Source organism: Paralichthys olivaceus, chromosome 3, assembly GCF_024713975.1.
Source record: "Paralichthys olivaceus isolate ysfri-2021 chromosome 3, ASM2471397v2, whole genome shotgun sequence".
NCBI classification, from domain to species: domain Eukaryota; kingdom Metazoa; phylum Chordata; class Actinopteri; order Pleuronectiformes; family Paralichthyidae; genus Paralichthys; species Paralichthys olivaceus.
In genome coordinates, this window is record NC_091095.1 from 9,967,173 (window position 1) to 9,994,831 (window position 27,659).

General features: G+C 44.4%; 1 protein-coding gene across 10 annotated transcripts in view; it reads right to left on the bottom strand.

Annotated features, from left to right (window-relative positions):
• Positions 1-439: 439 nt before the first annotated feature.
• LOC109636626 (ephrin type-B receptor 3) overlaps positions 440-27,659 on the bottom strand; it is a 59,558-nt gene continuing 32,338 nt past the window's right edge. The window contains exons 3-16 of one of the 10 annotated variants that reach the window (XM_020098434.2): positions 25,643-26,315; positions 22,012-22,167; positions 20,722-21,057; positions 18,342-18,478; positions 17,551-17,713; positions 17,029-17,137; positions 15,370-15,422; positions 14,486-14,692; positions 12,321-12,568; positions 11,571-11,786; positions 10,292-10,441; positions 9,713-9,912; positions 6,556-6,711; positions 440-4,683 (exon numbers count right to left, since the gene is read on the bottom strand). In XM_020098434.2, the coding sequence (XP_019953993.1) occupies positions 4,575-4,683; positions 6,556-6,711; positions 9,713-9,912; positions 10,292-10,441; positions 11,571-11,786; positions 12,321-12,568; positions 14,486-14,692; positions 15,370-15,422; positions 17,029-17,137; positions 17,551-17,713; positions 18,342-18,478; positions 20,722-21,057; positions 22,012-22,167; positions 25,643-26,315 (2,913 nt within the window). In that variant the 3' untranslated portion in view covers positions 440-4,574. Of the gene's footprint in view, positions 4,684-6,555; positions 6,712-9,712; positions 9,913-10,291; positions 10,442-11,570; positions 11,787-12,320; positions 12,569-14,485; positions 14,705-15,369; positions 15,423-17,028; positions 17,138-17,550; positions 17,714-18,341; positions 18,479-20,721; positions 21,058-22,011; positions 22,168-25,642; positions 26,316-27,659 lie in introns of all 10 variants that reach the window. The other 9 variants (XM_020098442.2, XM_069521879.1, XM_020098433.2 and 6 more) reach the window with 9 other exon arrangements.

Genomic DNA, 27,659 nt, shown 5'->3' on the forward strand with positions numbered 1-27,659 from the left:
AGGCAAGGGGAACAATGCAGCCTAAACCTGTCTGAAACAAAAACATCAAGTGGCAGATTTGGATGAAAAATGAACAATTCCTGCTTGCAGGTACACCGAGCACATTAATAGAGATGCACAGAGCTGAACCTGGGAGTGTGGTCTGTTTATCTACAGCAGATTATCTGAACTGAGGGAGAGGTGCCTCTTCATACACAAGAAATGTTTCTGCCGAAAAACCACATGATGTTCGGGTAATGATTAGAGGAAAGAGAGAGACGGCCATAAATGATAAGCGGAGAAAAGAAACCTGTTTGTCTTCGGGAAATGACTGCAGAACATGTGTGTGATTATGAGTTGGCGTACGTACCTCACGGAAGAATGGGTTACTTCAATTCCACACTGATGAATGATCATCACACACAACACAAACACAAAGACTCAGTAGGAGGAGACAAGGTCACATTTCTTAAATAATTTAATTGCAAAAAGGGTCTTTTTAAAAATATTTCTACAAGAATGCATCATCATTTTTAGTAATTTGTTGTGTATGTCTGCACCATTAAATACATCTCAATGCTTTTCAAAGAGGAACTAACAATTGCATTTCTTGGCGCCTTATTCCCCCCCTCCCACTTCACTACACATGTACAGTACTCTCTGAAACATCTCGCTTCCACGTATGGGAGGGATTTTTCAAAAGTGACAAGACCGCAGCGAGTTTGTTATAAGACAAAAAGAAAGGACAGTGTGTATATTTATTTAAAACAGACAACTGAAGAAAGGAAGTTGCTAATAAAAAGGGTTTGTCGGGGAGGACGGGGGGATTTTTGATGATCAGTGGAGGATGTAAAATAGGGAAAGAAAAGATGGAAGGAATGCTGGGAAAGGCTGAATCCTATTGGCACACAAAGAGATAACCACATCTGACAAGGCGTAGACTCTGCTGATCAAAATGTTCCTGTATAAAATGACAATCCTTTTATTCCACACACACACACTAACATAACAGTCCATCTTAATTTCACCAGTCTGGAAGATGAACAAAAAAATGAAAAGGAAGAAAAAACACATGAGAGCGAGTTCTTTTCCTCTGAGAATGCTAAATATTAAACCCTCCCCTGAACGTGTGAATCCACTTTATGATTAATTGTTTGCAGTTGATGTGGTGGCAGTTTTATCATTTTAAGATGTGCAACAGTGCCAGCTCATCACTCACGGCTGGTTGACTTTGGTGAACAGGACTCCAGATCCCAGCGCACCATGTGCACCTCATCAATAGTTCACGCAGATTCCAAAACGCTGCCATTTTTCAGAGTGGGCACATCTGCCATCTGATTGTGTTTAGCTCCGACATGCCGCCCCACACGCACACACACGGACACACACCTTTACTTTATGGTCAACGATTGTGTCTTGTGTGTTGCCACAGTGGGACTTAACTGATTAAATGATTGAGCTGAGTGGAGAAAGAAGGGATCCATATTGTTTGTTCCTGAGAGTAAAAGGGAGCTTCTGATTGCATTAATTCTTCGTCCTTTGTGTGTGCGTGTGTATGTGTGTGTGTTCTATCGCTCTTTTCAATCTAAATTCTTCAGAGAAAAACAAAATTCTTCAGAAATGACACGTGTGCCCATCGTACAAGCATTTTCAACACATTCTCATGATGTTGATAACTTGCATGTCCGAAAATGACACTTTGATGAAAACAAGACTTATTTCGAGTATGCAACTGGGAAAATGACTTGATTTTGTTTTACAACTGTTGCAGGTTAGAGAGCCTTTTAAAGAGTGAGCTCAGAGTGGTGAAAACATCTGTACATGGGATAAGATGAAACAATAGAAAATAGGGAACACATTGCTGTTTTGCATAATATTCTCAATGGCTTTGTGAAGGGTCTAAAAAGTGGCTGACTAAAGTAATATGGCGAGACACACTGCACGGCCACTAACATCACGCTATCATTACACACCTAACTAATAATAGTCACATATTGCATTGATCAACTCCAACCCAAACAACGTGGAGACTGGAAGATCGCGCCAATGACGCAGCCCCATCCCTTAATCCGTTACCATCAAACACCCCTCTGTCAGAGGCACAAATAGTACGGTCTCCACGATGCAGCTGCTATCATTTAAGATGAGGGCCTGCAGATTTTTCGGCTGTCTGCATGCCAAGGCTGTTGATCCTGCACTGTACTAATCATGCAGCAGCTTGAGACAGGATGATTGCAGGCCAGACAGGAAATGAAGAGAGATAATGATAGGTCAGCCCCGCCGTATGTTTGTGCGCTCGCAGTGCCAGATTGGCTGCCACATTAATCGACCTGACAGACAAAGACCAATAGGTCTCTCTTCTGACAGCTCTGGATTCTCTGATGAGGATTGTGTTGCAGCAAGGCAAAACTGCAGGTCCTGTGATGGAGCTCCGTGTCTGGGAAGATTGCAATGATTGACAGGTGGGCTGCAACATCTCTGTGTCTCCCCTGCCCCCGAACGACTCTTTAATAACAGTCCTACACACGATGTGTAGTGAGAATCCCTCTGAGGTTATGGTAAATAAGTGAAATCAAAGCACAGGTAAACCACGTCTGAGTGGGTTATAGGATGATGGAATTAAAAAAATGTTGCCTGGAAGACAATTAGTAGCTATGGGATTCCCAAACACTCTTTATGTCAAGAATGAGAATGAACAGGGGAAGCTCAATATCCAGTTGTGGTGGCACACACAATCACACAAACTTCACATGTACATACACACTCACACTGTGACGGACAGAGAGCAGGATGACATGTTACCATGGGTTTGTCTCAGCCCTGACTTTCAACTACTTATCTTCTTAGGGTTTTTTTTTCAACTCCTGAATCATTTCACAACGACTTCGATTTTGTCAAAACACCATTTTTTTCTTTTGTTATTTATCGTATTTTTGTTACAAAACATGTACAGGCTGTTTAGAACAACAACAAAAATACAATATCCAATTTATATGCAACTTCTTTTTTGTTTAATAATCATCTATTCATCAGGTGAATCCTCTTGGAGTTTTTTCTTCCTTCTGATTGTTCAGTCCACAGTCCCAGAGGCCGAACGGACCATCTGATCGGAGAGAGGGTGCTGGGGGGGTTTGGCGGGCGAGGTACAAATAAATACATAGGGCAGGATGCCAAGAAATGAAAACAAGTTTGATTATCTTAAAATCCAGATAATAGTAAGTAGAAAGTAAGGTGTCTGTCATGGTTTCTCTCAGTTTCTGCATGATGTATCTGCATATATATATCATTTTTATATATATGCGTGTGTGTATGTCCAAAGTTCATTGTTTTGGATTCAATAAAAAAGAAAGTTTAACAGTTGTCCACAGACTATAGCGTAATTGTTTCAGATATATTTGCTCCTTGTCATGGTTCAGTTCATGCTTTAATTCTCCACGGTGGCAAATAGCGGAAGCCATACTGTACAGTATATTTGTGTGCAACTCGACACATCCACACATCCATGCACACCTGATCACGCATCCACGCACACATGCACACGCACACGTACAAAAATGCACACAGAAGGCCAAGTGGTCTTTCTATAGCGCCACAGTCAATGTCCCCCTTTATCACATAGTCCAGTGGGGGGGACTTAGGATTGGCCGGCCATTTTAAAACCACAAATCTCCCTAAAAATGTGTAAGAGTCAAAACAAAAAAAAAAGGGAGAAGGCGAGAAAAACAATGAATTGTGGACAAACGAAAGTAAAAGCATTTGCATGTGTAAAAACACACTGGATGAGCGAGTGATCCCAAGCTGCTGCGAGCTATCCTGAGTCACTTCAGGTCAAACTGAAGATTCAACACAAGTGTCCCAAAAATGTGGCTGCACATTCTTGACCTCTGTCGTCCTCTTGAGCTTTGACCTCAGCCCATCATTTTTCCTCCTCTGCCACCTCACCCTTCTTCAGCAAGTGCCCTTTTAGATAACACACCTTCAATATGAAGATGGAGAACGACACACGTGCACAGTACAAACGACTTCTATCAGGGAAAGAATTGTCCGCTATCTCCTGTAAGTCGAAACACGTCCTGTTTTTGTTTATCATGTGAACGTTGGCTCACTTATTTTTTTTTATAGAAGGGTGTTCTTTCTTTAATATATAATACGTCCATCAGAGCTGGGTTGAGGGGGTCAGAGGGCAGGGGGGCTCTTGCAGGAAGTTTAGAGTGTGAAGTTTCAGTTACTGGGGCTAAGGCCAACTTCACTAAAACACACATGCATGCAAACGTCACCCCACACCAGAGCCGGTGAGGCACGCATGGGATATAAGGAGCTTAACTCCTCCTTCAAAAACACACAAACTATGATTGGATGGAAAAAGGAACAATGACAAATAACAAAAAAGCAGGAAGAGGGAATGGAAGTGGTGATGAAATTAAGAAAAAAAAAAAAAGATTCAGAGGCACCGCAAGCCAGTTTCATTGCGTCTAATTGGCAGAGGTGGGTCAGGCAGCTAGGGTTTTCCAATGGCTCTCTCTGCCACAGTTCCTCCCCCTTTTTGTCCTTTCTGGCTGTCCTTCCGACTGCAACGTGTCCGTGTGTCCCGACGCTCACACCTGGACAGGAAGTGTTTGGTTCATCTGTAGTCTCATGTCCTGAATGCTCCCAAGAATCTTCTTTTGATGGCCGGCCAGCGTCACCCCTATCCGCAGCAGGTCCCTGTGGAGTGGGAAGAAAAGGACACAGGAGTAAGACCAGGTGGCTCAGTCAAAAGTAGAAGTAGACAAACATCACACGAAGCAGAAGAGCAAATTTCACTTTTCATCCACAGGTAAACACATGCTACCGGGTGGGAACAGGCAACCCTGGCAATCACCCATAAAATGGACTTCCTAAGGGTATGTCAACAAGATGGGGACGCTCCCACAGCTACAGCGAATGTTGGTGTTAATGCAACATGCTGCTGTTGCCTGGCAGGTGGGCGAGCGGAGCGCAGTCAAAGAGACATAATGTGATAGTTAATGATTAAAGAGCAAACTTTGTTCCTGTAACTAAGTGGCAGGCTGGTGTGAAGTCCACCAGCTGCTACACAGAAGCTGAGAAGCAGAAGATTTGTTTTCTGAGATATTAGACAGATTACTCAGTATCCTGTCATTTAGACTTAGAAGGGGTCCGTGTGCCAGTAAAGCAGCTTTACGTTGGCCACGGTTGCACAACATTCTTTACTTCACTATCCAAGAAAAACTAGTCTGGAGAAACCTCACACAGGCTCCCAGCAGGGTGAACTTTAGGTTTAGACCTTTTACTTCCTCTAAAGTGGAAGTTGCAACAAAAGGTTTTTAAATTATGACATTACTACCCTTTAAAAAAAAAAGCCCATGGAGAGAGAACCTGCTTTGGCCATCATTATCCAAACGGCATGATCTAATCATCACAGTCATGTTGGTTTAACACTGTACAATAATATCATGAGAATCTCTCTTTTCCGCTCGCTTGTTTGATTTCCCGATTTGATAGCTGAGGAGAGACGGCGTCTGCAGCAGCGATTAGCTGAGTGTTGGGGCTCTGCCACCGTCTGCGCCCTCTCCATTCAGTCCCCCACACACACACACACACGCAGGATAATCTAATATCACACAGACGCCACACACTCTTCTTGTCTCATTGACTTTGCAGCCCTATTTATTTCAGTACAAAACTGTGCACCTTAACTCACACATACATCCACACTGCACACACATCCTGTCCAAAGCCAGATAAGGGTTTATCACTGCAAATCAAGTGTTTCTTTTTTTTGTTTTTTTTTTTCCATATTTTGCCATCTCCATCAGCACAGCGACGGTGGATGAAATGATAATAAATGGGAACCATTAGAGGAATTACTGGCCATTAAGGGCCGCAGAGAGCCACAGTACACCACACCTGTCAGCCAGGCCAAATTGAAACAAATTACCTCCACCTCCATTGCCTATTATGCCGCTAATGAGGATGATTTATTTATCATTATAATCTTAATTCATTTATTTGATCATCACTGGCCTCCAATTTCCATGGCCTCCATTACATCATTTCCCGTTTGTAAACACGACAGAAGGTGGGTGAGTCGTCAAGGTCAACTGGAGAACGCGGTGAGGAGGTGGCTTCGAGTGCTCACTGAAAAGTTTATGAAAATATCCCCTGGATTGTACATAAAACAAATCATTATAACAACTTGAATTGTTGAATTTGAATGGTTCTCATTTTCCATATAAATATATAATAACATAAAAGGCCTGACACTCTTTGTATTCATAGTAGATTTATATCACACAACTAATGTTTTCCTGAAATGTCTGAGAAATATCCAAACACAGCTGTAAAACATAAAAAAGACAGTATATTTTACTGTTATTCATTTGATGTCTGAGTCGACTCTGTGCCCACTTCTCCCATCTCCTCGTGTTTAATTTAGCCATGAGATTATTTTTATTCCCTCAAGGTCAATCTGTGTAACACTAATTTGACTCTCAAACTCAGCCCAGTCAATCACTTTAGGCCTGATTAGCTGGAACCACTCTCTCTCTCTCTCTCTCGCTCGCTCGCTCCACTCACTCTGCCGTCATCTGGGCCACCAGGTCAAAGGAAGCGAATCCGGCATTGACGAAGTTGTCACGGTAGCGGCTCATCTTGATGGCGTCCAGCCAGTCCCCCACAGTGGTGAAAGTGGTATAGTCTGGGACACAGCGGTCAAGCAAGGGCTGGGACACCCTATACATGGGGAAGGGGGGGGGGGAGAGAGAAACAGAGAGATAGAGAGGGTTAAGGTCGTCACTCTGCTGCCTCTACCGGCCAACCTCACCCCCAAACGCCCCCCTGCTGAGCGCCACCTCTCCATTTCTCCACCTCTCCCTCCTCTCTCCTTTCTCCCTCCTCTCCTCCACATGTAGGGAGTTGAGTGGGGAGCGGGGAGCAGGGCATGGGCACACTTTTTATGAGAGACTGGCTGGAGGCTTGGGTGGTGGATGCTGGCGCTGCAGCTGGCGTGGCGAGATGGTGTGTGTTGAGAGAGCAGATGTCAAATTTGGGAATGAATGATGAAGCCCACCTTGCAATTTACAAGCAACCAGATGAGATTTATGTCAAGAATCTTTCAACCTTTGCTATCGCAACAACAACAGGTGTCATAAGCAAGTGTGTGTTTTTCTAAGTCAGTCTGCATTTATGTGGCCGTATCAGTGGTAGAGAAGAATGCAGGATATGTCACATGAAACCGTAGACATATCTGGATTGATTGACTCTCTTCATGCTGGTCGGTTGTGGTTTATTTCGCTGCCGAGACATGTCGCTGTGCTGCATGGGGGACTGACAGATTAGATTTCAAGTCCTTTTCCTTTCTTCCCTGAGTGGTTGTACCGAGTTGCACTTTCAAACTACCTACAAATGTGGTTTGAATCTGATCTGGGACGACTGGATTCCATGCGGTTTCGCTTGTCAGTTGGAGCCAGATTTGCGCGGCCAGTAACATTATCTGAACTCTTAGGCTACAGGCCATATGTTTTATAGTGCATAATTACTGCATTTAAAAAACATTCTCAGGGTGTGAGTGAAACGTACACTGTGGGTTGTTTCTGAACTGGTTCTTTCTCACACTCGAGTTTGGTTGCGTGCAACGAAATCCCACGGAGGTGAGGAAGACACTTTGGGGGGAAATGTTTCATGACAGGGTAAAGAAATATCTGTGGAATGTAAACACAGATGTCACTCACGTGTGTGTGGTTGCATACTGGGACTCACTCCTGAACCTGCAGATTCCAGCGGTGCATGGAAGGAGTGACTCGCAAACCTGTGTGTTGACTGTGCATCTCTGTGTCTGTGAAAGCATTTTAGTTGTGTCTGGGTGTATTTTTCCATGTTGTTCCACACCTGTTGACAAGCCTTTCTAAAGACGAACCTAACTCGCTGTGCTGATCAATGCCGCAGATACAGAGGCCACCTTGGGAGTTTTAATAAAACTCTGCTACAACTCGGAGCAAAGTGGAGTGGATGAACGAGAGAGGGGGGGTGGTGGAGGAGGTGAAGGGGGAGAAACAGACGAGGGAGCGGAGCGAAGAGAATGAGCACCACTGTCTCCCCTCCTCTCTGCTCTGTTGATCCCTGTCATCCTTTTTGATGGCATTAAATTCATTAACAATTAAAAGAGGAATGGAGAGAGAGAAAGCAGGAGGAAAAAAGAGGAAAAGCATGGAGGGGGGGAGTTAATAACAGTGATACAGGGGCTCCATTGAGTGGTGTAGATGGAGTGATTTTTAATAAGGCCTGTGCTTCGGAGCTCAAGGCCTCGGGCCGTCGTTAACGCCAGACTGTGGCTCTTCTCTTAATGGAGTATTGTTAGTCGTCCCTCTCTAAAGTTGGCTTCAAAGTGGTCCACAAGCCACAAGCAAAGACAGCAGAAATGCTCTATACTACTTAACGCTACCTGGTGAGTCAGATACAAGCAAAGTCTAAATTCATGTTCCTTTGCTGGGACACAGTTTCTCCAGGGGCTTGGGTCGTTATTTTGTCATTTAAAAAGTTCAGAGGGTGGATGTTGTTCATTTCTGAAGACAGATGAATACATTTCACTTTACACCTGCAGTACAGTACGCAGTCATGTCAAGTACACACAGTACATGCACAGCCAAATAACTTTCAAGTCAGACAGTGCGAGCTAACCTCCAGGCACCCTTCAATGCCGACCAGGACGACTGTATCATCTCTCACTCCTCCCTTGTTAGGTCTGTCGGCAAGAGGCCACCTCTCTGCTGGCCCGTTTAAAATCTCGTTAGTGGCTAATTAAAAGGCGCTCCCATCTCTTTTTTGCATCGCCTTAATCGAGCTAATTAACCGCAAGCTTAATCTTCTTAGAACGTCGCTCCGGTGGCCAACCGAGACCCCGGCTTTCCCCCATGAGCCCAGCCAAGGATTGTCTGTGGCCCTCCCTCAAGACAGAGAGACCCTGATGCAGGGACAGATAGGTAGGTCACCACCCCCCTCCTCTGTGCTCTTCCACCTTCTCTCCTCCAAATTCTTTCCAAGAAACAGATTGCACAGAGAAAGGTAGTGCAGGTTAATGTAGATGTGACATCGTTGATTGAGCCCCCAGTCAGTGGAGGAGTCGCTCCAAGGGTTGTATCGAACCACTGTAATTTGGATTAGCATAATAGTGCCGGCTGCATTTGTAAGAACCGGTGAGTTGTACAAGATGAAATCTGCACTTTATTTTGAGTTAAGAGATTGTTACAGCTGAGTCAGAGGGACTCACGCATGCTGTATCAACTTGGATAAGGAATATTTGTCCAGTGGAAATCATTATCGCACTCTGATACGCTCTGGATCAGGTGCAAATGAAATGGCTCGGTCAGTTCTCTCACGGCTGGAAAGACAAGTGACTCATTCTCATTCAATAAAGTAATGACCTTTTACTGTAATCCATCACAATAGTCCAGCTGCTCTTCTCCAAAATATGACTTCAGAAAACCAGGGAAGATTTTTAGAAAGTAATCGGCTGTAACATCCATTATGCAATGACCTTAATTAGACAATAAAATCACGAATCCACCAATTAAAACTCAACAAGGAGCTCCAGGGAAGCTAAGAATCAAAAGTTACGTCTATTTCTGTGATAACCAGCTCCACTGAACTGAACAAAGTGGCCTTTCCTGTAAGGCTTTGCCTGACATGGCTTTTATACAGATTCGTAACTTAATATGACCAACGTACTCTGACTTACCCAGTGGACTGTGTGCTGTTCGTGACCACCTTGAGGCTGGCAGCATTGCGGATAAGCTTATCCAGCGTGGCTACAATCTGGGTGAATTTGGGTCGCAGGTTCCTCTCTTTCACCCAGCAGTCCAACATGAGCTGGTGCAGCGCTGTGGGGCAGTCCATGGGTGGGGGCAGTCGATAGTCCTGCTCGACGGCATTTATCACCTGGGGAAGGACAAGAGAGAAATCCCAATCACTTCCAGTCATCGAGCATTGGTGTAGAGGGAGGGCGAACAGCACGGGGAGAGAGCCGGGTCGATCGAAAAGAACAAGTGAGGGAGGACAGGCAAGGATGAATGAGGGAAATTATAGAAGAGTCAGAGATAAAGAGAAAAAACCCACTAAAGGTAATAAAGATAATTTTCTTCTTTGGCCCTTATTTCTTAGTTTTGGGCAGATATGTAGAGAGCGAATGTGTTTAGGAATGTGATAGTAAATGAAAAACGTCCCATATCCATCCATTATCTGTAGCCAGTAGGCTATTTGTAGGGGGTGTGTGGTTGGATATCATGTAAGAATAAAAAAAATCCTCTCATCAGCTTACATCTTGATTGCTCATGTCCCAGTACGGCCGCTCGCCGTACGACATCACTTCCCACATGACGATACCGTAGCTCCAGACGTCACTGGCCGAGGTGAACTTCCTGTAGGCGATGGCCTCTGGAGCCGTCCAGCGAATGGGGATCTTCCCACCCTGTGGATATGCGAATGAGTAGGTGAGCATGAAATACTGGAGGGATGGAGCACAAACACAGAGTCGCACACATACAAGAGGGAGAGAGAGGATGAGAAAAACACAGTCTGAGGGAAACGTTGATACACAACAACACGTGGGCACATGCTGCAGGACCCAGACGCCACACACACAGAAGGTTAGTAACACGGTTAGAGAAAATGTGTACAAACATATGAAGCTATAGGAATATTTAAGGTGCTACAAACTGTACTTTTCAACATCAATGTATCTCCATCATTTTACAGTCATCTCTTGGACAAAGTGAATTGTGGGTGAGGTGTTTAACCACCATTACCTCCTAGGACTGGCATTGCTCTGGGTGTTTTTGCATTATGCTTTCTAAACCTAATCTGTACGTTTGAAGGGACTTTGTAAACCGAACAAATTGCTTGTTTAGTGATGGCAAATCCAGAAGTAGTCAAGTTAAACTTCTGTATATGGGCTGCAGCGGGCGGCTCGTCTTTGAACCAGAACTCATGTCCATTTATAACATGAAGACTGAATCTCTAAAGACCCTTTCCTATGTGCCTTGACACGCTTTGCCAGTTTTACATGTTGTACACGTTGTATTATGAGAATAGGAACCATAATCAATATTGTTTTTCAGACATTCCAGTAATTTGACACGTCAAATTACTAATTTGCTTGTAAATTTCTGGGAATCTGTTATCGTTTCAGTAGGAAAAAACCACATGTTCATTAAAGTGTCTATAATTCTGTTCTTTGTGACTACTTTTTGGCTCTAACATGTCCCAAATTCATTATTCAGTAGTAATATATGTATGTAATATATATTTTCTTTGATCCATCATTTTAACTGTTCTTTTTTTTCTCTCCTGCCATCCACAGCGAGAACAAAAAAAACTTTCTTTCTACTGGTCATGTCTTGTGGGAACAAACTGACACAGATCTACTTTTTGAATGCCCTGATACTTGCCAATGAATCATTTGCAAATCGGGCCAAAATCAAGCAATGGTGATGTATTGATGTTAAAACGATACATGCAGCACCTGTAAACATTGTTTTATAAAGATGTGAGTACACACACACATACACACACAGACACATACAGATATTTACACTCACCAGTGAGCTGGTGTAGGTGGGATCTGTGGGGTCGTCCTCCAGGAAGCGAGACAGGCCAAAGTCAGAAACCTTACACACCAGATTACTGTTGACCAAGATGTTGCGGGCGGCCAAGTCTCTGTGCACGTAGTTCATGTCCGACAGGTATTTCATGCCCGCTGCGATGCCACGCAGCATGCCAACCAGCTGGATCACTGTAAACTGCCCGTCATTGAGCTGGCATAGGAAGAGACAACGACAAACATACAATTTAGTTGCAAATCAAGGTCGCATGTTCAAATAAATATATTGTATTTCTGTTTTTATTCGTCCTTTATCTCTTTCTGTTTCTCACATGGTTCTATCTCTTTCTGTTTCTCACATGGTTCTATCACTGTGACATCTTTCTTTTGTATATCCTCCGTACCTCTTCTCTCTCTTTCCCTTGTACCATTTCCCTTTCTCTGGCAGAGAATGTATGATGTGACTTTGAGGCAGAGACTCATTGGAGACTAAGCTCTTTGTAAATGTCACCAATTGCCTGAATGCAGCATTTGTGATATATCCATTCAGGGCACTGCAGCAGAGCTTCAGAAGACCTTTATGGCTTCAAAGAAAGTGAGATAACTAAGAGAAGATCAGGCCAATTTGGATTTGGGTTGTTTGCTGGATAGTGTAACATTATTGATAAAATCACAGATCTGTGTTTTATAAGGAGTAGCTAGAGCTCCTCTTGTGAGTGATGTGTTAGCGTGTGCCTGATTTTCTCACCCTCAGGAATGAGTCCAGTGCCCCATTCTCCATGAACTCGGTCACGATCATCACTGGCCTGCTCTTGGTGACTACACCTTCCAGTCGGATGATGTTGGGGTGGTCGAACTGGCCCATGATGGAAGCTTCGGACAGGAAGTCTCGCCTCTGGCGGTCAGTGTAGCCCACTTTCAGCGTCTTGATGGCTACGATGATCTCCCGGCGCCCGGGCAGCTTGAGGCGTCCACGGCACACCTCTCCAAACTCTCCTGTGAGAGCCCAGGTGAGACAGCCAGAGGAACAGCAAAAGAGAAAGAGGAGATGGAAGGAGAGACAGAGAGAAAGAGGAAGGGGGAGAGAGGCATGACGGAAGAGTGGAGGAGAGTGGGGGAAAGAGGGGAGAGGGGACAGTTAACTGGTTAGAACCAAGGAGCCAGGGAAGGGTAGCGGGAGGGGGTGAGACAACGGGGACTGCAAGATAAGCCAGGACTCTAGGCCAGTTTCAGGGGATGGTGGTGATGGGGGAGCATACAATGACTTTATGCTGTTAAACTACGAACTGAAGAAACAGCATGGTGAGTGTGAGGCATGATGATGGAGTGAAAGAAGATATAGAGTTGAAAACTAATGCATGTTGAAATAAAAAAACAAATGGGTAAAGTTGGGTGAGAGGGTGATAGGAGCTAAGGGGGACAGAGGAGGAAGGGGGGAAAGGATGAGGGGGCGGTGCTAAGCTTCAGAGGTGCTGGAGAACCGGGCGCAGGAGGAAGAGATCGGTGGAGACAGAAGCTTAGGGGTTCTCGGGGTTGTGGACGCTTTACGTTTAGAGTCTACACCAAGCGTGTGCAAAGAATGCAAGAAACGATTAGACAATGAGAGCAATGTATGTCGACAAGGGTGCAGAGATAACACAGTGGGGGAAGTCGGGGGAGAGAGGGTGGGGCATGGAGGAATGGAGGAATGGATTGTGGAGGGGGTAGAGGAAAGGAGGGGGACAGGGAAGACAGGGGTTGAGGGTTCGTCACTTAAAAGGCGAATGCTGGGAAGCGACGGGTTTCAAGTAGCCACAGCAGTAGAAGAGTTGTCGTAGTAGCAGTAGTAGTAGCAGTAGTAAAGGTAGTAGCAGAAGCAGTGGTAGGGGACTCCCATCTCTGCCATCACAACGTCCTCCATTTTGGCTCAGATAAAATGCTAAGACAACTCAACATCACTTGGCACAGTCCTGCAGCTTTTGAGCAGAGATATTACTATCAAATATATCAAATACATAAAATGTTTTACTATCTACGACATCAAATGTTAGGGAGGGACTCTAATGGAAGGGGCACAACCACATATTGGAAGAGGTGTAAGTGCCGGGAAAAGGGGTCGAATAGTGCTCCAGCAGAAGCCCTCTTTAATAAAGAGGTTCTCAAGACAGTAAAAAGTGGGCAGTGTTAGAGACGGCCAATCCTGGACAAGAAAATTTCAATATTTTAGATCCCATCTGAAGAGGAGTAATACCTCAGAGGGATGTGCAAGATGAATATAAAAAATACATTCTTGGTATCATGCTTTGTAAAACCCAAGATTCTCCATTTCCCCAGGCTGCTACAGATAAAACGAATTAATGTAAGATAGCCATAATCACATTTGATAAATTTGTAGGGTCTGATATATTAATTTTGTTTGCATAAAGTCATTTTATTACACTGCAGAAGTTGGAATATTGAAAACAGGTAACTTTTTGGACAACTTATGCTTACGTCTTAAGCCAGTGATTCTAAAAGAAGTACAATTTAATCTAATACTTTAGAAGTATCTCAGTATGTATCTGCTTCCAGATTTCATAAGATTTTCTGAAGCGTGATATGTGTTTGATAAAAATCTATTTCTTTCTCTTACTCCAGGATTGGGCTCCACTTTAATGGCACAGGTGAAATTATAATTCACCAAACAAAATGGTATTACATCTACTTCACTAAATGTATAAAACATATAACATACAAGGGGGTGCTAGGACTGTGAGTCTCTCTAACTAAACAACGATATACTGAAGCTAGTTCAGCTAGTTTCAGTATATCTCCAGCTCACAGGAGAGTGCTGGGCACATCTGTAAGACTGGGGAGGGGGGTTTCCAAAGAGGTGACGAGTGTGGTAGGGATAGGGGGCAAGAAGAGGGCTAGCGATGAATTGAGTGAAAGTACCGCTTGGTGTGAAGTCCTCTAACGGTATGGCCTGGAGGTGACTAGCAGTCTTCCCCCTGTAGCTCAGGAGCTTGGGTGGGTTACCTGCGCCGATGACCTCCTCGATCTTCACGCAGGACACGTCGATCTCCTTGGCAAACTCGCGCACTGCTTCGTTGGGGTCCTCGTAGGTGAAGGGGTCAATGTAGACCTTCATTCCCGGCGTTACTATAGGGGATTCAGTGGCAAGAACAGGAAAGTGAATCTATGCAGCCAAAGGAAACATTTCAACAATCATTAAAACTGTGTAATTTTATGAAACTTAATTAATTAATTGTAGATCAAATCAAGATCCTTCTAAACTGCATTTGATAGATCAGGCAATTCATGCCAATGCAATCCTGGAGCCCATCGGGTATCAATTGAGAACAAATTAACCTTGGGGGACCATGGCAAATATTTTGGGGCTTGCAGTGTAGACGGTGGATATCCGAGCAAAGACTCACACCCTTGCCAGTCCAACTAGTTTCTTTTATCACAACAAGTTGACCATTTCTCTACACAGAAGACAGACAGTAATAGTTTTTGCAGGTGTTTAAGGTCCAGATGACAATGTGTTCTGCCTTTTTTGCTCTCTACATTGACTGTTTACCTGCGGGCAACCGAAGCCTGCTCAAACACAATTGGTCAAACTAGAAACAGAAACCGGAAGTCTTCAGGCTCCAAAACCAGGTCCTTCGTCTACAGATTCTGCATCGTCACATGCAGAATCTGTTTATAGAGATGAAGTTATATGAGCTACTCCTTGGTAGGTGTGGATGCTCAGTAAATTTGAGGTACAGGATTATTGCTACTGAAATGTGGAGTCATGTAGCAAGGAGGGGCATCTCAGCAAAGAGACTTACTGTACTGCTGCAGTTTCTCTGTGTACTCCGACTCTGAGCCATTCCTCTGCTTTCTGTTGAGAAAGATGAAAACAAACTGAGTCACATGGACTCACAGCAGGGTGCAAATACTGGGAAGGAACAAAGGCATGAGGAGAAAACAGATCCCTAATAATGTCTGCAGAGATGTAGCCACACTATAGTGGTGCCTTTTTACGATGTTTAGTCTTCCTGCATTGGAAGCAAGGGATCCACTGTAGATAAAGATTGTATCAATACCTGGTAGTGAAATGATTCATTCTTGGGACTGTAACTCAAGTCTAAACAAAAGATATCGCCCCATTGTATCGAGCAGCGAGTGGAAGCCAGCGAGTGGAAGCCATTCTCTCTCGTACCCCCAGAAGCAGAGTTAAACAGCAAGCTCAGCTGTCTTGCGTTTCTAGCCCTACAGACATCACAGTGTTCATTTCGATCAGGCTGGCTCTTATTTTCTCCTCATGGACTCTTTCTCTCTTGCTGTCATTCTCTCTTTTCCTTTTTTATGCATTTGTCTTCTCTCTTTTTCTCTTTTCCTTGTATCTCTATTGTGTCTTCCTGTATCCGCATCTCCTCACATGTGTCCCTTCTACACCGGTGGGGGGGTGCACAGAGATGATGACAGAATGAGGGGGCTGGGTTGTTGAAATTACATGTTAATGTGCTTCCTTTGTTGTCAAACCAGTAACCAGGGCAATAATACCCGATGGTGATTTGCATCTTATTTCAAATTCTAATTTGGTTCCGGAATATGCCGAAGCTCCGTGTTTTGTATTATTACTATTTCTTCTTCTGTGGCAGTCGGTGCCGGAGCTAAGCCAAGACCCTGAGAGAGACACAATGTAGCGGTGTTAAAATAGACGAGTGAAGAGGCAGGAGGGAGAACGAGAGGAGGGGGAGCCAGGGAGATTATTATTCAGTATAGCGTGACCGATGCCCACGCTTGTCAGACACTGCCTGAACTGGCTTTCTGAGGGAACCCAGTGAGCACCACTGCCAACCTTTAACACATATACACACACAAAAACACACACACACACACACACACTAAATTTGCTGCCTGACAAATGAGTGGTATAAGGATAAACGAGTGTGGTTAAACCAAGCTGATGCAATGTTAGACTTTTTGAAAGGTGTGAGCAGCCGCTCGCGTCTTCCCATTCAATTGCACCCAGCAGACAGGGGTGCATCTGGATTCTTTGTTGACAGTTGACTCAGAGTGTTGGGCCATGAGGGCAAGCCTATCAGTCCCAACAGCTGCTCCACCATGCTGTGTCCAGTGAGCAAAGTAGCATTTTAACCAAAGCTGTTTACTATTCACACATTCAGTGACGGCTAATCTGGCATTCAATGGCCTCACAGGTGGCACAGAAATACAGAAAGACTGATCTGGGGTGGTTTGGAGGACATGCAAACAAAGTTGACATTTGAAGCTATCTCAATTTATTTCAACCTGAAAGATAATTTTTTACAAAGTTTCTTTAAGAGCTTTTTTCAACATATTTTGTAGTTTAGATAAAGTAAAGGCGTAAGTATAAAAGTGTTCTGCCACTCTGTTATCTGCCATTACTGCCCAAGTTGCTGATGCTCATCTTTCACATGTTCCGACTTTTCGATAAGCTAATGAAGGAGCTATAACCTCACCTGAGGCAGACGATTGCGATGACCACAACTGCAATGATGAAGACAAAGGTAGTGGTGGCTGATCCCACGATGAGTGGCACCTGCTCTTGCCATGACTTTGGAGGGTCGGCTTTTGGGGGTGAAAGAAAGTAATTTACTTAGAGAACATACAAACATACTTCTGTACAGGCTACAATTCCTTTATTTTTCCTCTCTGCATGCTCTAAGTCTAAATATAAACTCTTTCCAACTAAACATCTGTATGTTTACATAAGTAAAACCATTCCTTTAGGTTCTTTAGGTGGTGATAGACTGTTTTTACTACTTCCACCATTTCATGATGAGTTAGGTGTGAAGCAGATTTTTACCAATTTCATAAGCCAGTTTCTCTAGAAGGATTTCAGTTACTTTTTTCATTAAAAATAGGAAAGGTGGCTTCCTGCTCTATGAGCTTTTGAGCCTCGATTATGATCATAAGCTTATGCACAGCACTATTATGGATATTCCAATATATCTCTGGGTAATAAAATGGTTATGACATACTTTGCAGGTTGGTGCTGAAGTCGGCTGGACTGCTGTAGCGGCCATAACCAGCTACTGTTCGGGCCCGGACCTGCACCACATAAGGCGTACCAGCCTTGAGGCCTTCGATGCGCGCGTTGCTCCGCTGGGCAGTCATGGTATGGGCGATGGCCTCACCCTGATCCTGAAGAGACAAAGACAGTCAGTGATACTAAAACAGCAGCCCCTTGTGCTGTCTCATTCATCTTCATCCCCTCTCTGATGCTATACCCTCCCTGACAAGGCTGACCAATAGAACCATGCAGAACGGTGAGAGAAATATACAGACAAGAGTGAGAGAGAAAGAGAGATGGAGATAGACAGATCGTAGCCAGCGTGTTAATCTGACGGGAGAAGGACAAGACAACAAACAGAGCAGATATACACTGAGTGACTTTGTTCTCCCCCAAAGGCAAGTCCCAGCATAACTCTCTGGGCCCCTGGGATATGCAGAAACTTTCTGATGCATGGATTGAGGGAGGACAACCAGGGGGGTAGGAGGGAGGCCGAGAGGGAGAGATGGAATTAGGGGGAGCAGAAAAGGGCAGAGCATAATGGAACTGTATGAACGTGTTGGGAGGGGAGAAAGAGATAGAAAGCATAAGAGGGAAAGTGTACAGATGATCATGCAAGCTACAACTGGAAATGGTGAGTCCTTGCTGCAACCATGTGTTTATCAGCAGAGGCATTGTTTCCCACATTTACAGAAAGGCAGACAAAACAGAGGCCATGCGAGTCATTGAAATTGGATTGAATTAGAGGCGTTGACTTACATTGCTGCTTACCTTCTCATGGTACTTAATCTCATAATCCAGAATGATTCCATTGGGCTTGTCTGGAGGCAGCCAGGACAGGCTCATGGTGCTCGCTGTGGCCGCCATCAGGTGGACTGTGGGCACTGCGGACGGAGCTACACGGGGCAGAAAGAGGGGAAATTTGTTTTATTTATTGTTTTCTGTGTTATATCTTTTCAAGTCCTTTGCCCTTTTGTGTGTTCACATAAGCCCAGACACAAAGCCTTAGGCTGTGGGCTTTGTGAAAAGCTTTGGCCAATAGTTAGTATGCAGAACCATTCCCCACTAATGCTGAAATTCTCTCTCCCCAAGGTCTTGGAGAGAGAGAGGGGGACATCTAATTCTCCTGTGACGTGAGAATCAAACTGCAAAATGGATGGATAAGTCTCTCGTACATGCCATTCTCTGTGCCACACACCAACTGTCGGCAAGCACAGGAACAAGAACTATTGTGCACCTTTTACTCCATCGTCCAGTCATGTTTTACTTTTTTGTGGTCGTAGAAATCATGTAAAAAACAATTAACATGTGCATTATTTATTATTTATATAAAACCCAAATAAACATATAAAATATTGGTTTGTGGACCCTAACACACACTCTGAGAAGACCATACTACACCACACTGCACTCCACCCAACTGAGCTCTTTGTTCACATGTGCCTATTAATGTACGAGTGCTGTCTGCCTTCCTGTGTCTCTTTCCTCTTGTCTAAGTTCAGGCTTGTTCTGTAGCTCTGACTCACTCTCTCCTCTCGCTCTACTCTTTTTTGTTTCAAATGTTTAACCATCTACCTCTGGTGGTACCTTCTTTTCAAAAATAAACTCTCTCACTTTTGTCTTATACTTTCAAAATTACCTTCTTAAATTCCTCCCCGTTTTCACTCCTGTCTTAACTTTTCATTTTCTTTTCACACTCTCTCTCCCTATTTTTGTTAAAAGCTTTTTAATCCCCAGTTTTTGCTCCTTTGATCCTCCCCCTTGCATTTCCTTTCTCTGTCTGCTACGTGTTTGTAGCCAGACATCCTTCTGTTTCTCTCTCCCTTTGCTCCTAAAACCTTCCCTTCAATCCCCCGTTCCCTCCCCTGCCATCCCCATCCACCCAGACCCTCCACATCTCTCTTTCTCCCCAGATGACAATACTTCCTCTGCAGATCCCCTGGTAACTCTAGCCGAGGGATTAGGGGCCCTCCTGCAGGAGAAGATGTTGCAGTAACCATGGAGGTGGCCCCTGCGGCTTATCACCAGCCTAGTATTTATTTTGGTTCTTAAAAGGTGAATGCACATGCAGGGATGGTCTTGGGACTACACCGGGGGATTATCTGATCCCAGTTGATGCTCAACATGCCCCCTCCCTTCCCTTCACCTCTGTCTCGCCACTCAACTGACCCCGGCACCCAAAGATGGACGGTGGTTCCTGTCAGCCCTGTACGGGACCCCTCATAAAACAATGAGGCCCTCATGTGCATGTGGGGCCTATTGGTCCTAAACCCACTGACAGAAGGTATTCGTAAAGTATTTTTTAGGAGTGCAAGGTTAGAGGTGATGAGCACAAGGCCATGGAGGGAAGAGAGAGATGACGGGGGATGGAGCAAGGGATAATCCCTGGTGTTGTCGAAGACTGCAGAAAGAGCAAATTTAACATAGCAACTAAACACATCTAAGGCGCTGCTTAAGATCCCTGGGAGAACCGCGACCAAGAGACCAGCTCGCAGGAACAAAAGTCCAAAGTGAGCTCAGCAGCACTAAAATTTACTGAGGTTGTTGATCGTTTTGTTTTTTTTCTAAGTAATTTCCAAAATGATCAACCTGGCAACCTAACTATCCACACGTCCCTACCAATTTACCTATTTACCTTATTCAAAATCATTAACCCATTTTATGATGTAAATCCCAGTGTTGTAAATTATGCACAAGGTTATCACTACTACCCTAACTTATTCTGTATGTACCTGAACTGGGGTACAATCTTGGTTTCATCTCAGCACATTGGCCTAGTTACTGTCGTTGCTGTGGGCTGGAAGCTGTGGGCAGCTCCAATACTGAAGGTTCAACACACTACACACTGCCTCGCTATTGCTATTTGCAGCAGTGTTAGCACAGAGCATGCTGTGGGTGTGTGAAAAAAGGTCCCTTTCTAAGCTCATTCAGAAGAATGTCTTCCTTCTCAATCCCTGTTCAAAGAGAAAATATGTAACACACTCCTACATGGATACAAGAAATTGATCTCTACTTTTTAAGCACATAACATATTCTCCGACATTCTTTTCTATCTTTTTCTAGCCTTTGAAAGTTGGCAATGCCTACAAATTCAATAGTGATCTTTGACAAGCAGCCATGAGGCTGCAGCTTAACGTACCGGCCTGATTTGTGGTGATATTCACTGCGGAGAAATGAGGTGTGTAAGGGCTCTTGTTGGAGACTCCATTGACCGCCTGGATCTCGAAGCTGTACTGCGTGTGCGCTTGCAGGTTACGGACAGCCACGCGGCGTTGGGTCAGGCCCAGGTGGCGCGGCGAGATATCCACGTTGTCGTCGCACCGCGAGCACATCCCCCGCTCAGGCAGACATTTCTTGCAGATGACATTGTAGAAGATGTCGTCCCGGTCGCCCATGTCGCGTGGTTCACTCCACTCCAGCACGAGCGAAGTTTCGTTCACAATGGAGATGACGCTGCGTGGTGCCGAGGGAACAGCTGCAAGCAAAGGTACAGTATGGATGAGATGAGGAAAATATGTTTCGAGCTGAATTTAATGTCCCTGCACTATGGATGCAGAGAAACACTGACAATGGACGAAGATTCATATTGAAAGACACAGTTTACATATCATTGTATTCTTATACATTCATAATTCCGTCAGTGCTATTGACACAATTCATGACCTAAAAATTGTTCCTTGTGTTGTGGTATTGGCCAATTTTTCATGCATTAAGTAGTAAATAATTTTTTCTTCCACATAACAAGAGACCGTTCCAGCAGCATTGCAGGAAAAAAGGGGGGGACAGGAGTTCAAAATTGCATGCTCATTCATTGTGTATGTGTGTGTGTGTGTGTGTGTGTGTGTGTGTAGCTATTGGCAGAGTCTTGGCACTTCTTATCCAATTACCAGAGCCTTATCTGTCACTGCACTGTGAAAGAATCAGCCTCCCACCCCAGCAACAGAAGAAAAAAAAGGATCGTCTGCTCTCTTCAGCAGTGAATGAATTAGTTCCTACGTGTGCGTAATTGCTCTTAACGAAGGCGCAGCCACCGGAATAATTCTTTACTTTCTGTCTGTAAAGGGGGCGTCAGCAGTGAGAACAGATTGACTTCACAGAAGAAGCGGGCAGGGGAGGGCCTGGATGATAAGCTTTTGGATAACGTTGGGAAAGCAAGCAGACTTGTTTGTCGTCCATGTGGCGCGGTGGGAACATGCTCCTGAGAGCGTTTATCAGCCAATTGAGGGCACAATTCCAAGTGGAAAGTTTGGGAAAGCATTTCCCACGCAGTCAATAATATTTTTATGGCTGACAACACATTTTATTCGATCTGAATTTGTGAACCTGTTTCTGTATTTTGAAAGGGAAGAAGATATAAATTTTACAGTTAACATTATGATTTTCAAACATGGCCATGCTGTACAGTCAACAGAAAGCAGTTTTCACGTACTGGTGCAGGGGGAGTCGGGAGAATCGGTGTCTGATCGGTAGTAACCGTTTCGACAGGAGCAAATGCTTGCTGCTCCTGAGCTGGCGACACTGTGGGCAGGACAGGGCAAACAGAAGCCATCTCCCTGTTTGGACTTGAAGGTGCCAGGGCTGCAAGCTGGTGGCAAAACAGAGAAAGAAATAGAGAAAGAAATGTGTGAATAACAACTCAAGACATTTACAGAAACAGTCATAAAGCAAGTAGTACCTTTTTATCACTCGGTATTTGGAGATCATATTCTTTTCAAATGGTCTGCAAAATTAAAACTCTCTCCAAAACCCCCACCTCCCCTTTTTTTCTTAATTATGGAAACTCCACCTTTGGCAAACTCCGGTGGAAATGAGAGGGGGAGTTTTTGAGCAGCATGTATCTGTTTGCATAAACCCCTGCTCACATGAGGACATCGCAACCCAAATTCAGAGCCAAAAAGCCCTTGCAAAAGTAAAGATGTTCAGGAGATTCTCCAGGTTACACTGATTCACAGCAAGGGAAAATCTCTGGAGTGCTAAGGTGTTGGTTGGTATCTGAAGGAGTCAGGACATAACATTTGCATTCCAGATATCTGGAAAGATGTTTTAGTTTACAAAACATCTACACTGGCGTCAGCCCTTATCACCAAAAGCTCTTAAATCTCATCTGTACACATTGACTTCTTTGTTGATGTCTTCTATGTGTATGGTAGCTCTTTTTCATCCTGTTACATTTATGTTCCATTTTGCTGCTATCTTTTACTTTAGGGGGCTGGCAAGAAGAATTCCAGATATCGTCCAGATCAACTCACTCAGACATTTGCAGCATATGCTTCCTTCTGCCTTTGAAATCACTTCCTATACAGACCCACGGCTTGGACATAGTTTAAGAGACTACCATAAACCTAAAACCTGGTTCTTGATTAGGGTAAAGCCTTGTTAATCAGGGAGAAACACTGCTGGTCTTTGTAAATGCCCCAGCTCCATTTATAGCAGCCGTTTGGAAGTTTATAACTCAGGTGATAAGTTGCAGACGCCACCAAGAGACACCGACAGCGGCACTGTGATCCAGAACACTTTGGCAGGCTCCATATCTTTGATAAACTATCTCGTTAAAAGATGAATGAGTTTGCTGCGGTGCTTAATAAAAAAAAAGGACGGGAGCAGGTAAGACAGACAGAGTTTACAGGGGCCAGTTGATTAGCTGACCTACTATGTGTTAGCTTTTCAATGTCAAGGACACATTGCTATGTTTGTCTCGCTGAATGATAATCACAAAACACAGCGGCTGAGTTTGTTTTTTTGCTCCCTTTCTGAAAACCACAGAGGGCTGGAAATCAGTTCTGCCTCAGACCTCTTCCTGCTCCTGCTGCTCTCGCATTTTTAAAAGTTAAATATTAGCACAAAACCACCAGTTGACTGCACCGTGTACATTAGCTCTGAGTGTATTTGTTCTTCCACCATTAATCAGAGTCATCACACCACTGACTAACAGGAAGTGCCGCCTGATGAACAGATAAGGAATGACCTCCAGTTTTTTGCCAGGTGAGAGAACAGCCTCTTTGATTTGGAATCGTGACCAGCACAGGTTCATTGAAGTTCATCCAGTGCAAAGTAAACTACAAACAATTTCTCATCTCACAGGGGACGAGAGTGTTGGTTTTCAACACGCTTGCCCAGCGGAAGTTGTTGAGGGAGCACTCCGATTAAGAGGCACATTTTTTTTTGCAGGGAAGGGATGAACGTGCTGATCAATCACTTCCAGTGAGTAAAGGGGTCATCCTCTTCCTTTCATCCATTTTCTCCTTAGAGGAACGACAAAAGAATGAGGAAGAGAGAGAGACAAGGGGGTAGAGAAAAAGGGAGGGAGGGGTGGAAGAGGTGGAGGCATAGAAAATGCTAATCCTGCCTGCCCCACCACCACCACCCTTCCTCACTCCCCTGTGTCTTATCCTCTCATGCAGAACATAGAGCTTAAGGAAGTGATTAGAATGAAAGCTGAAATTGGAAAGTGTGGAGCATGGAGAAAAGAAGTAAAGAATATTGGGAGTGAAAAATCTGCAGCAAACGAGTGGAGGGGCTAAAAAAGAGGCTCATTGATTAATATTAATGCAGACATCCTTACTGTAACTCTGCAGGCGTATTAAAGAGAGCAACGGCCTTCAGATTAAGAGGGAGAGAAGACTACAGCGGCGAGAAAGGGAGAACAGCAGCGTTGGTGGAGTTGGAGGACGGACTGCACATTGGAATGAGGAGAAAGGAAGGACTGATGGCCAAAAGGATGATGAGAAAGGAGGGTGGAGGAAAATAGTTGGAGAGTATAGACTTGAGGAGAGGTGGTGTGAGAAGAAAAAAAGTGGGAGATTTATCCCTTGTGGTTTCGACTTTGATTAGAGAACGCTTTATCAGGGCCCAGTGGCCAGGGCTTTAACCTTGAGCTGCCAGGAACACACAAATGAGTTTTTAACCTCATGCTGTACACCGTGCTACATGTTCTCCTTCTAAAGGTGAGCACGCATTCGATATCCAGGGTTGGACAAAAGCTGCCTGAGTAGAGTATCTGCCCACTCTCTGCTTGATCGCCAGTACGGGTGTTGAACAAAAGGTCTTCTTGGGCTCATCCCTCTCTGCTATAAAAAGAGGAATGAGCCCTCTGAACCGAGGCAGGCGCAGATGATGTGCGAACTGTACGCAGAATACATATGTGCAGACACCTCACTGTGAACCCTGCTGATCAATAACCCTGTCAGCCCCCTCTCTCTCTCATTCTGCTGTCTCTCCATTTGACCTACGCACCCCGAGCTTAATTTTACGCCCCCATATCCCTCAACACACACACATTTTCCATTTATCCTACCCTCTCTCCCGCTGTCACCTGCACTCCATTTCTGGCGGGACCTGGTGTTTATTTTCACCTTGCTCTCAACCTTTGTGAACCCGTTATGTTTTCCATCAGACCTGAAAGCATCATTGGGCCTCCCAGCTGTAATAAACAGACAACCTCCCATGCATTTCCATTTATTTAGTAACTAGCTGCCAGGCAATGTCAGGTCAGGGGAGTGAATGGATGCCTGCTGACAGCATCATCTACTGTGTATTATTCTACCTTGTAGTCATTGGATTAATGTGTCACAGAATACAAGGCAAATAAATGGCTCATAATAAAGTGGCAGCTGGCCAATCTAGTGATAGAGACTGTAACCTGTAGCCAAAACAATACAGATTAAATCTCTCCAACAATCCATGTGTCCACAGCAGTCATGTGTCCAGATGAAGCGTCCTTCAGCAAGACTTTGACCTTTTGCTTCTCACACATTGTGATTCCCTCAGCATAGAGGCATCAGAAACAGTGTGACTCAAATGCAACCTCATACATTATCGATTGCCATAGGGACCCACCCCCCAACCCCACCATCATCTATTCAAGACGGTAAAACAGCATAACCTGTTATGTAGAATTTACATAGATACATTGAATCTGGGCCAGTCCAGCAGCTGACGTAAGACTTAAGCATTGTGTACAGTGTAGTATGTCACTGCAAACCCTAGATTAATCTGCCATTTCAAACAATGAATAATCAAATGCTGGATTGACCTCAAAAGTCTGTTGTGAAAACACTCACCTTGACATTGGGTTTCCTTTATTGCTGGTTCAAAACCAGATGAACAGGTGCAGGCTCCGACAGGAACCATCCACTCCCCATCTCCGTTGCAATACAGCTTCAGTGGCACGGACACCTCAAGAGCGTTGGGGACACAAGTTCCTGGTGCAATGACCAAGGACGTTGCCTCAGCCCCAGTTGCTGTCTCTGGGAAGACGGCAAAGTTGGCAATTGTGGTGGAGCACTTCTTATAAAACACCCTCACTGAGATGAGTGACATGCAAGCACCAAGGTCCTGGAACGCCAAGTAGAACCCGGCTTTGGACAGAGGCCCAAAACTTCGGACTTTTGTGTTTACCCGTCCTGACTCGAGCATCGAGAAGCTCTCGTCTGGGGCAATAGTGTCCACCTTCACATAAGGGTTCTCCATCCAGAAAGGGCTGGTGGCTGTAGCTGAGTCTGAGTCAGACTCATAGTAGAAGAGGTTGAAGGTCTCTTTGCAGGAGCCAGGGATGTTGGGAATGCTGTTGCAATCACGCACAGTGAATTTCATCTCTACATATACACGCAGCACATCCTTTCGTGGGATGAAGTCACTGCGTAGCCAGTTATTCTGGTTGAGCTCACGTACATTGCAGACCTGATATGTCCTGATCGGGTTCATGGCATCATCATAGCCACTTACTTCTTCCCACTGTGAAGAGAAAATAAGAGGAACAGGGTTAGAAGCTGTTAATCTCTGGTGTTGTACTTTCACCCATCTCTATGCACCTTACAATACTCAGTCAAATTACATCAATTAAAGTAGGGGTGTACGTTTGGACCAAGAAACAAAAAAACAACTCCACTTTTTTTCCTTGGTTTTTGTGTATTTTCTATAAGATTCCCTTGCCTTTGCCACGCTAGGCATTTTATCTGTGGTGAGTGTAGCGAAAAGCAGGGACAAGGACTGCAAATTCATCACAATTATAGCAACCTGTCACCCCCTCACCACAGAGCCACCACAGCATGTTTACCTCATATCTGTTTGGAAGTAGCAGCCACACTGCTTCACAACCAATTACGCTTCAATTACAGAGCAATGATCGCAACGTCCTCTAATAAAGACAGGGAAAAGGCGCCGGTTAACCTTCATGCTTTTCTGTTTTTACACCCCTCTATGTCTTTCACTGTTACCTAGAGGGTGAATTACTCAGGATAAAATGGGATTAAATCTTCTAAACTTTGATTACCAGCTTCATTAAATGAGCGAAGGCAAACTAGACTGGAAAGATTTGCTGTAATCTAATGAATTTTTCAATTGCAAATGAAAACACCACAATTAAATCATTTCACTTCAAATGGCTGTGCATTTGTGCATGTGTGCTGGGGGAACTGCTCCCCTCTCCTATCAAACAAACAGCGTGCATTTATGTTTTCTTAGCTAAGCTAAGGCCTGGTACCTTTGTTTACATAGCACATTTCACATATCAAGGTGTTTTCCATATGGCATGGCAATGCATTAAAGCGTTTAAAAGACAATGAGGAGGGAAACTCCAATAGAACAAAATAAAACAAGGCTGAGGGATGAAATACTTTGGTTGAGCCTTAAATCTTAACCCATTGGACGTGCTACATAAATGCATGGGAATAAACCTGTCTATGGTAATTCACTTCACTCCAAGTGGCATCTTTAACAAAACGTCTATGGTTGCACCCTTGTGACCAAAGTTTGCCTCTGAACATTTGACTGTCTCGAAACTCTGGCATAAAGGCACCAATTTTAACTCCAGAGCCAGTTGTTTCCATCTGAGCTCAGAACATCTTAATTAAGGCTGTGATATGGATGTGGTGGAGACAAGGCTATTAATCCAAGACCCTGGAGGCCATGATGGAGAGAGGGAGAATGGGCGTAGCTCAGTCGTGGCATTAAAGCGATGGCCAAACGAGAGCGAGAGAAGGGGAGGAAGCGACCGTAGGGAATCGATAATCACCAGCCAGGTCAATGGGAAGACTAAAAGCATGAGGTGTCGATGGTTATTAAGTTCAGTGTAATAAA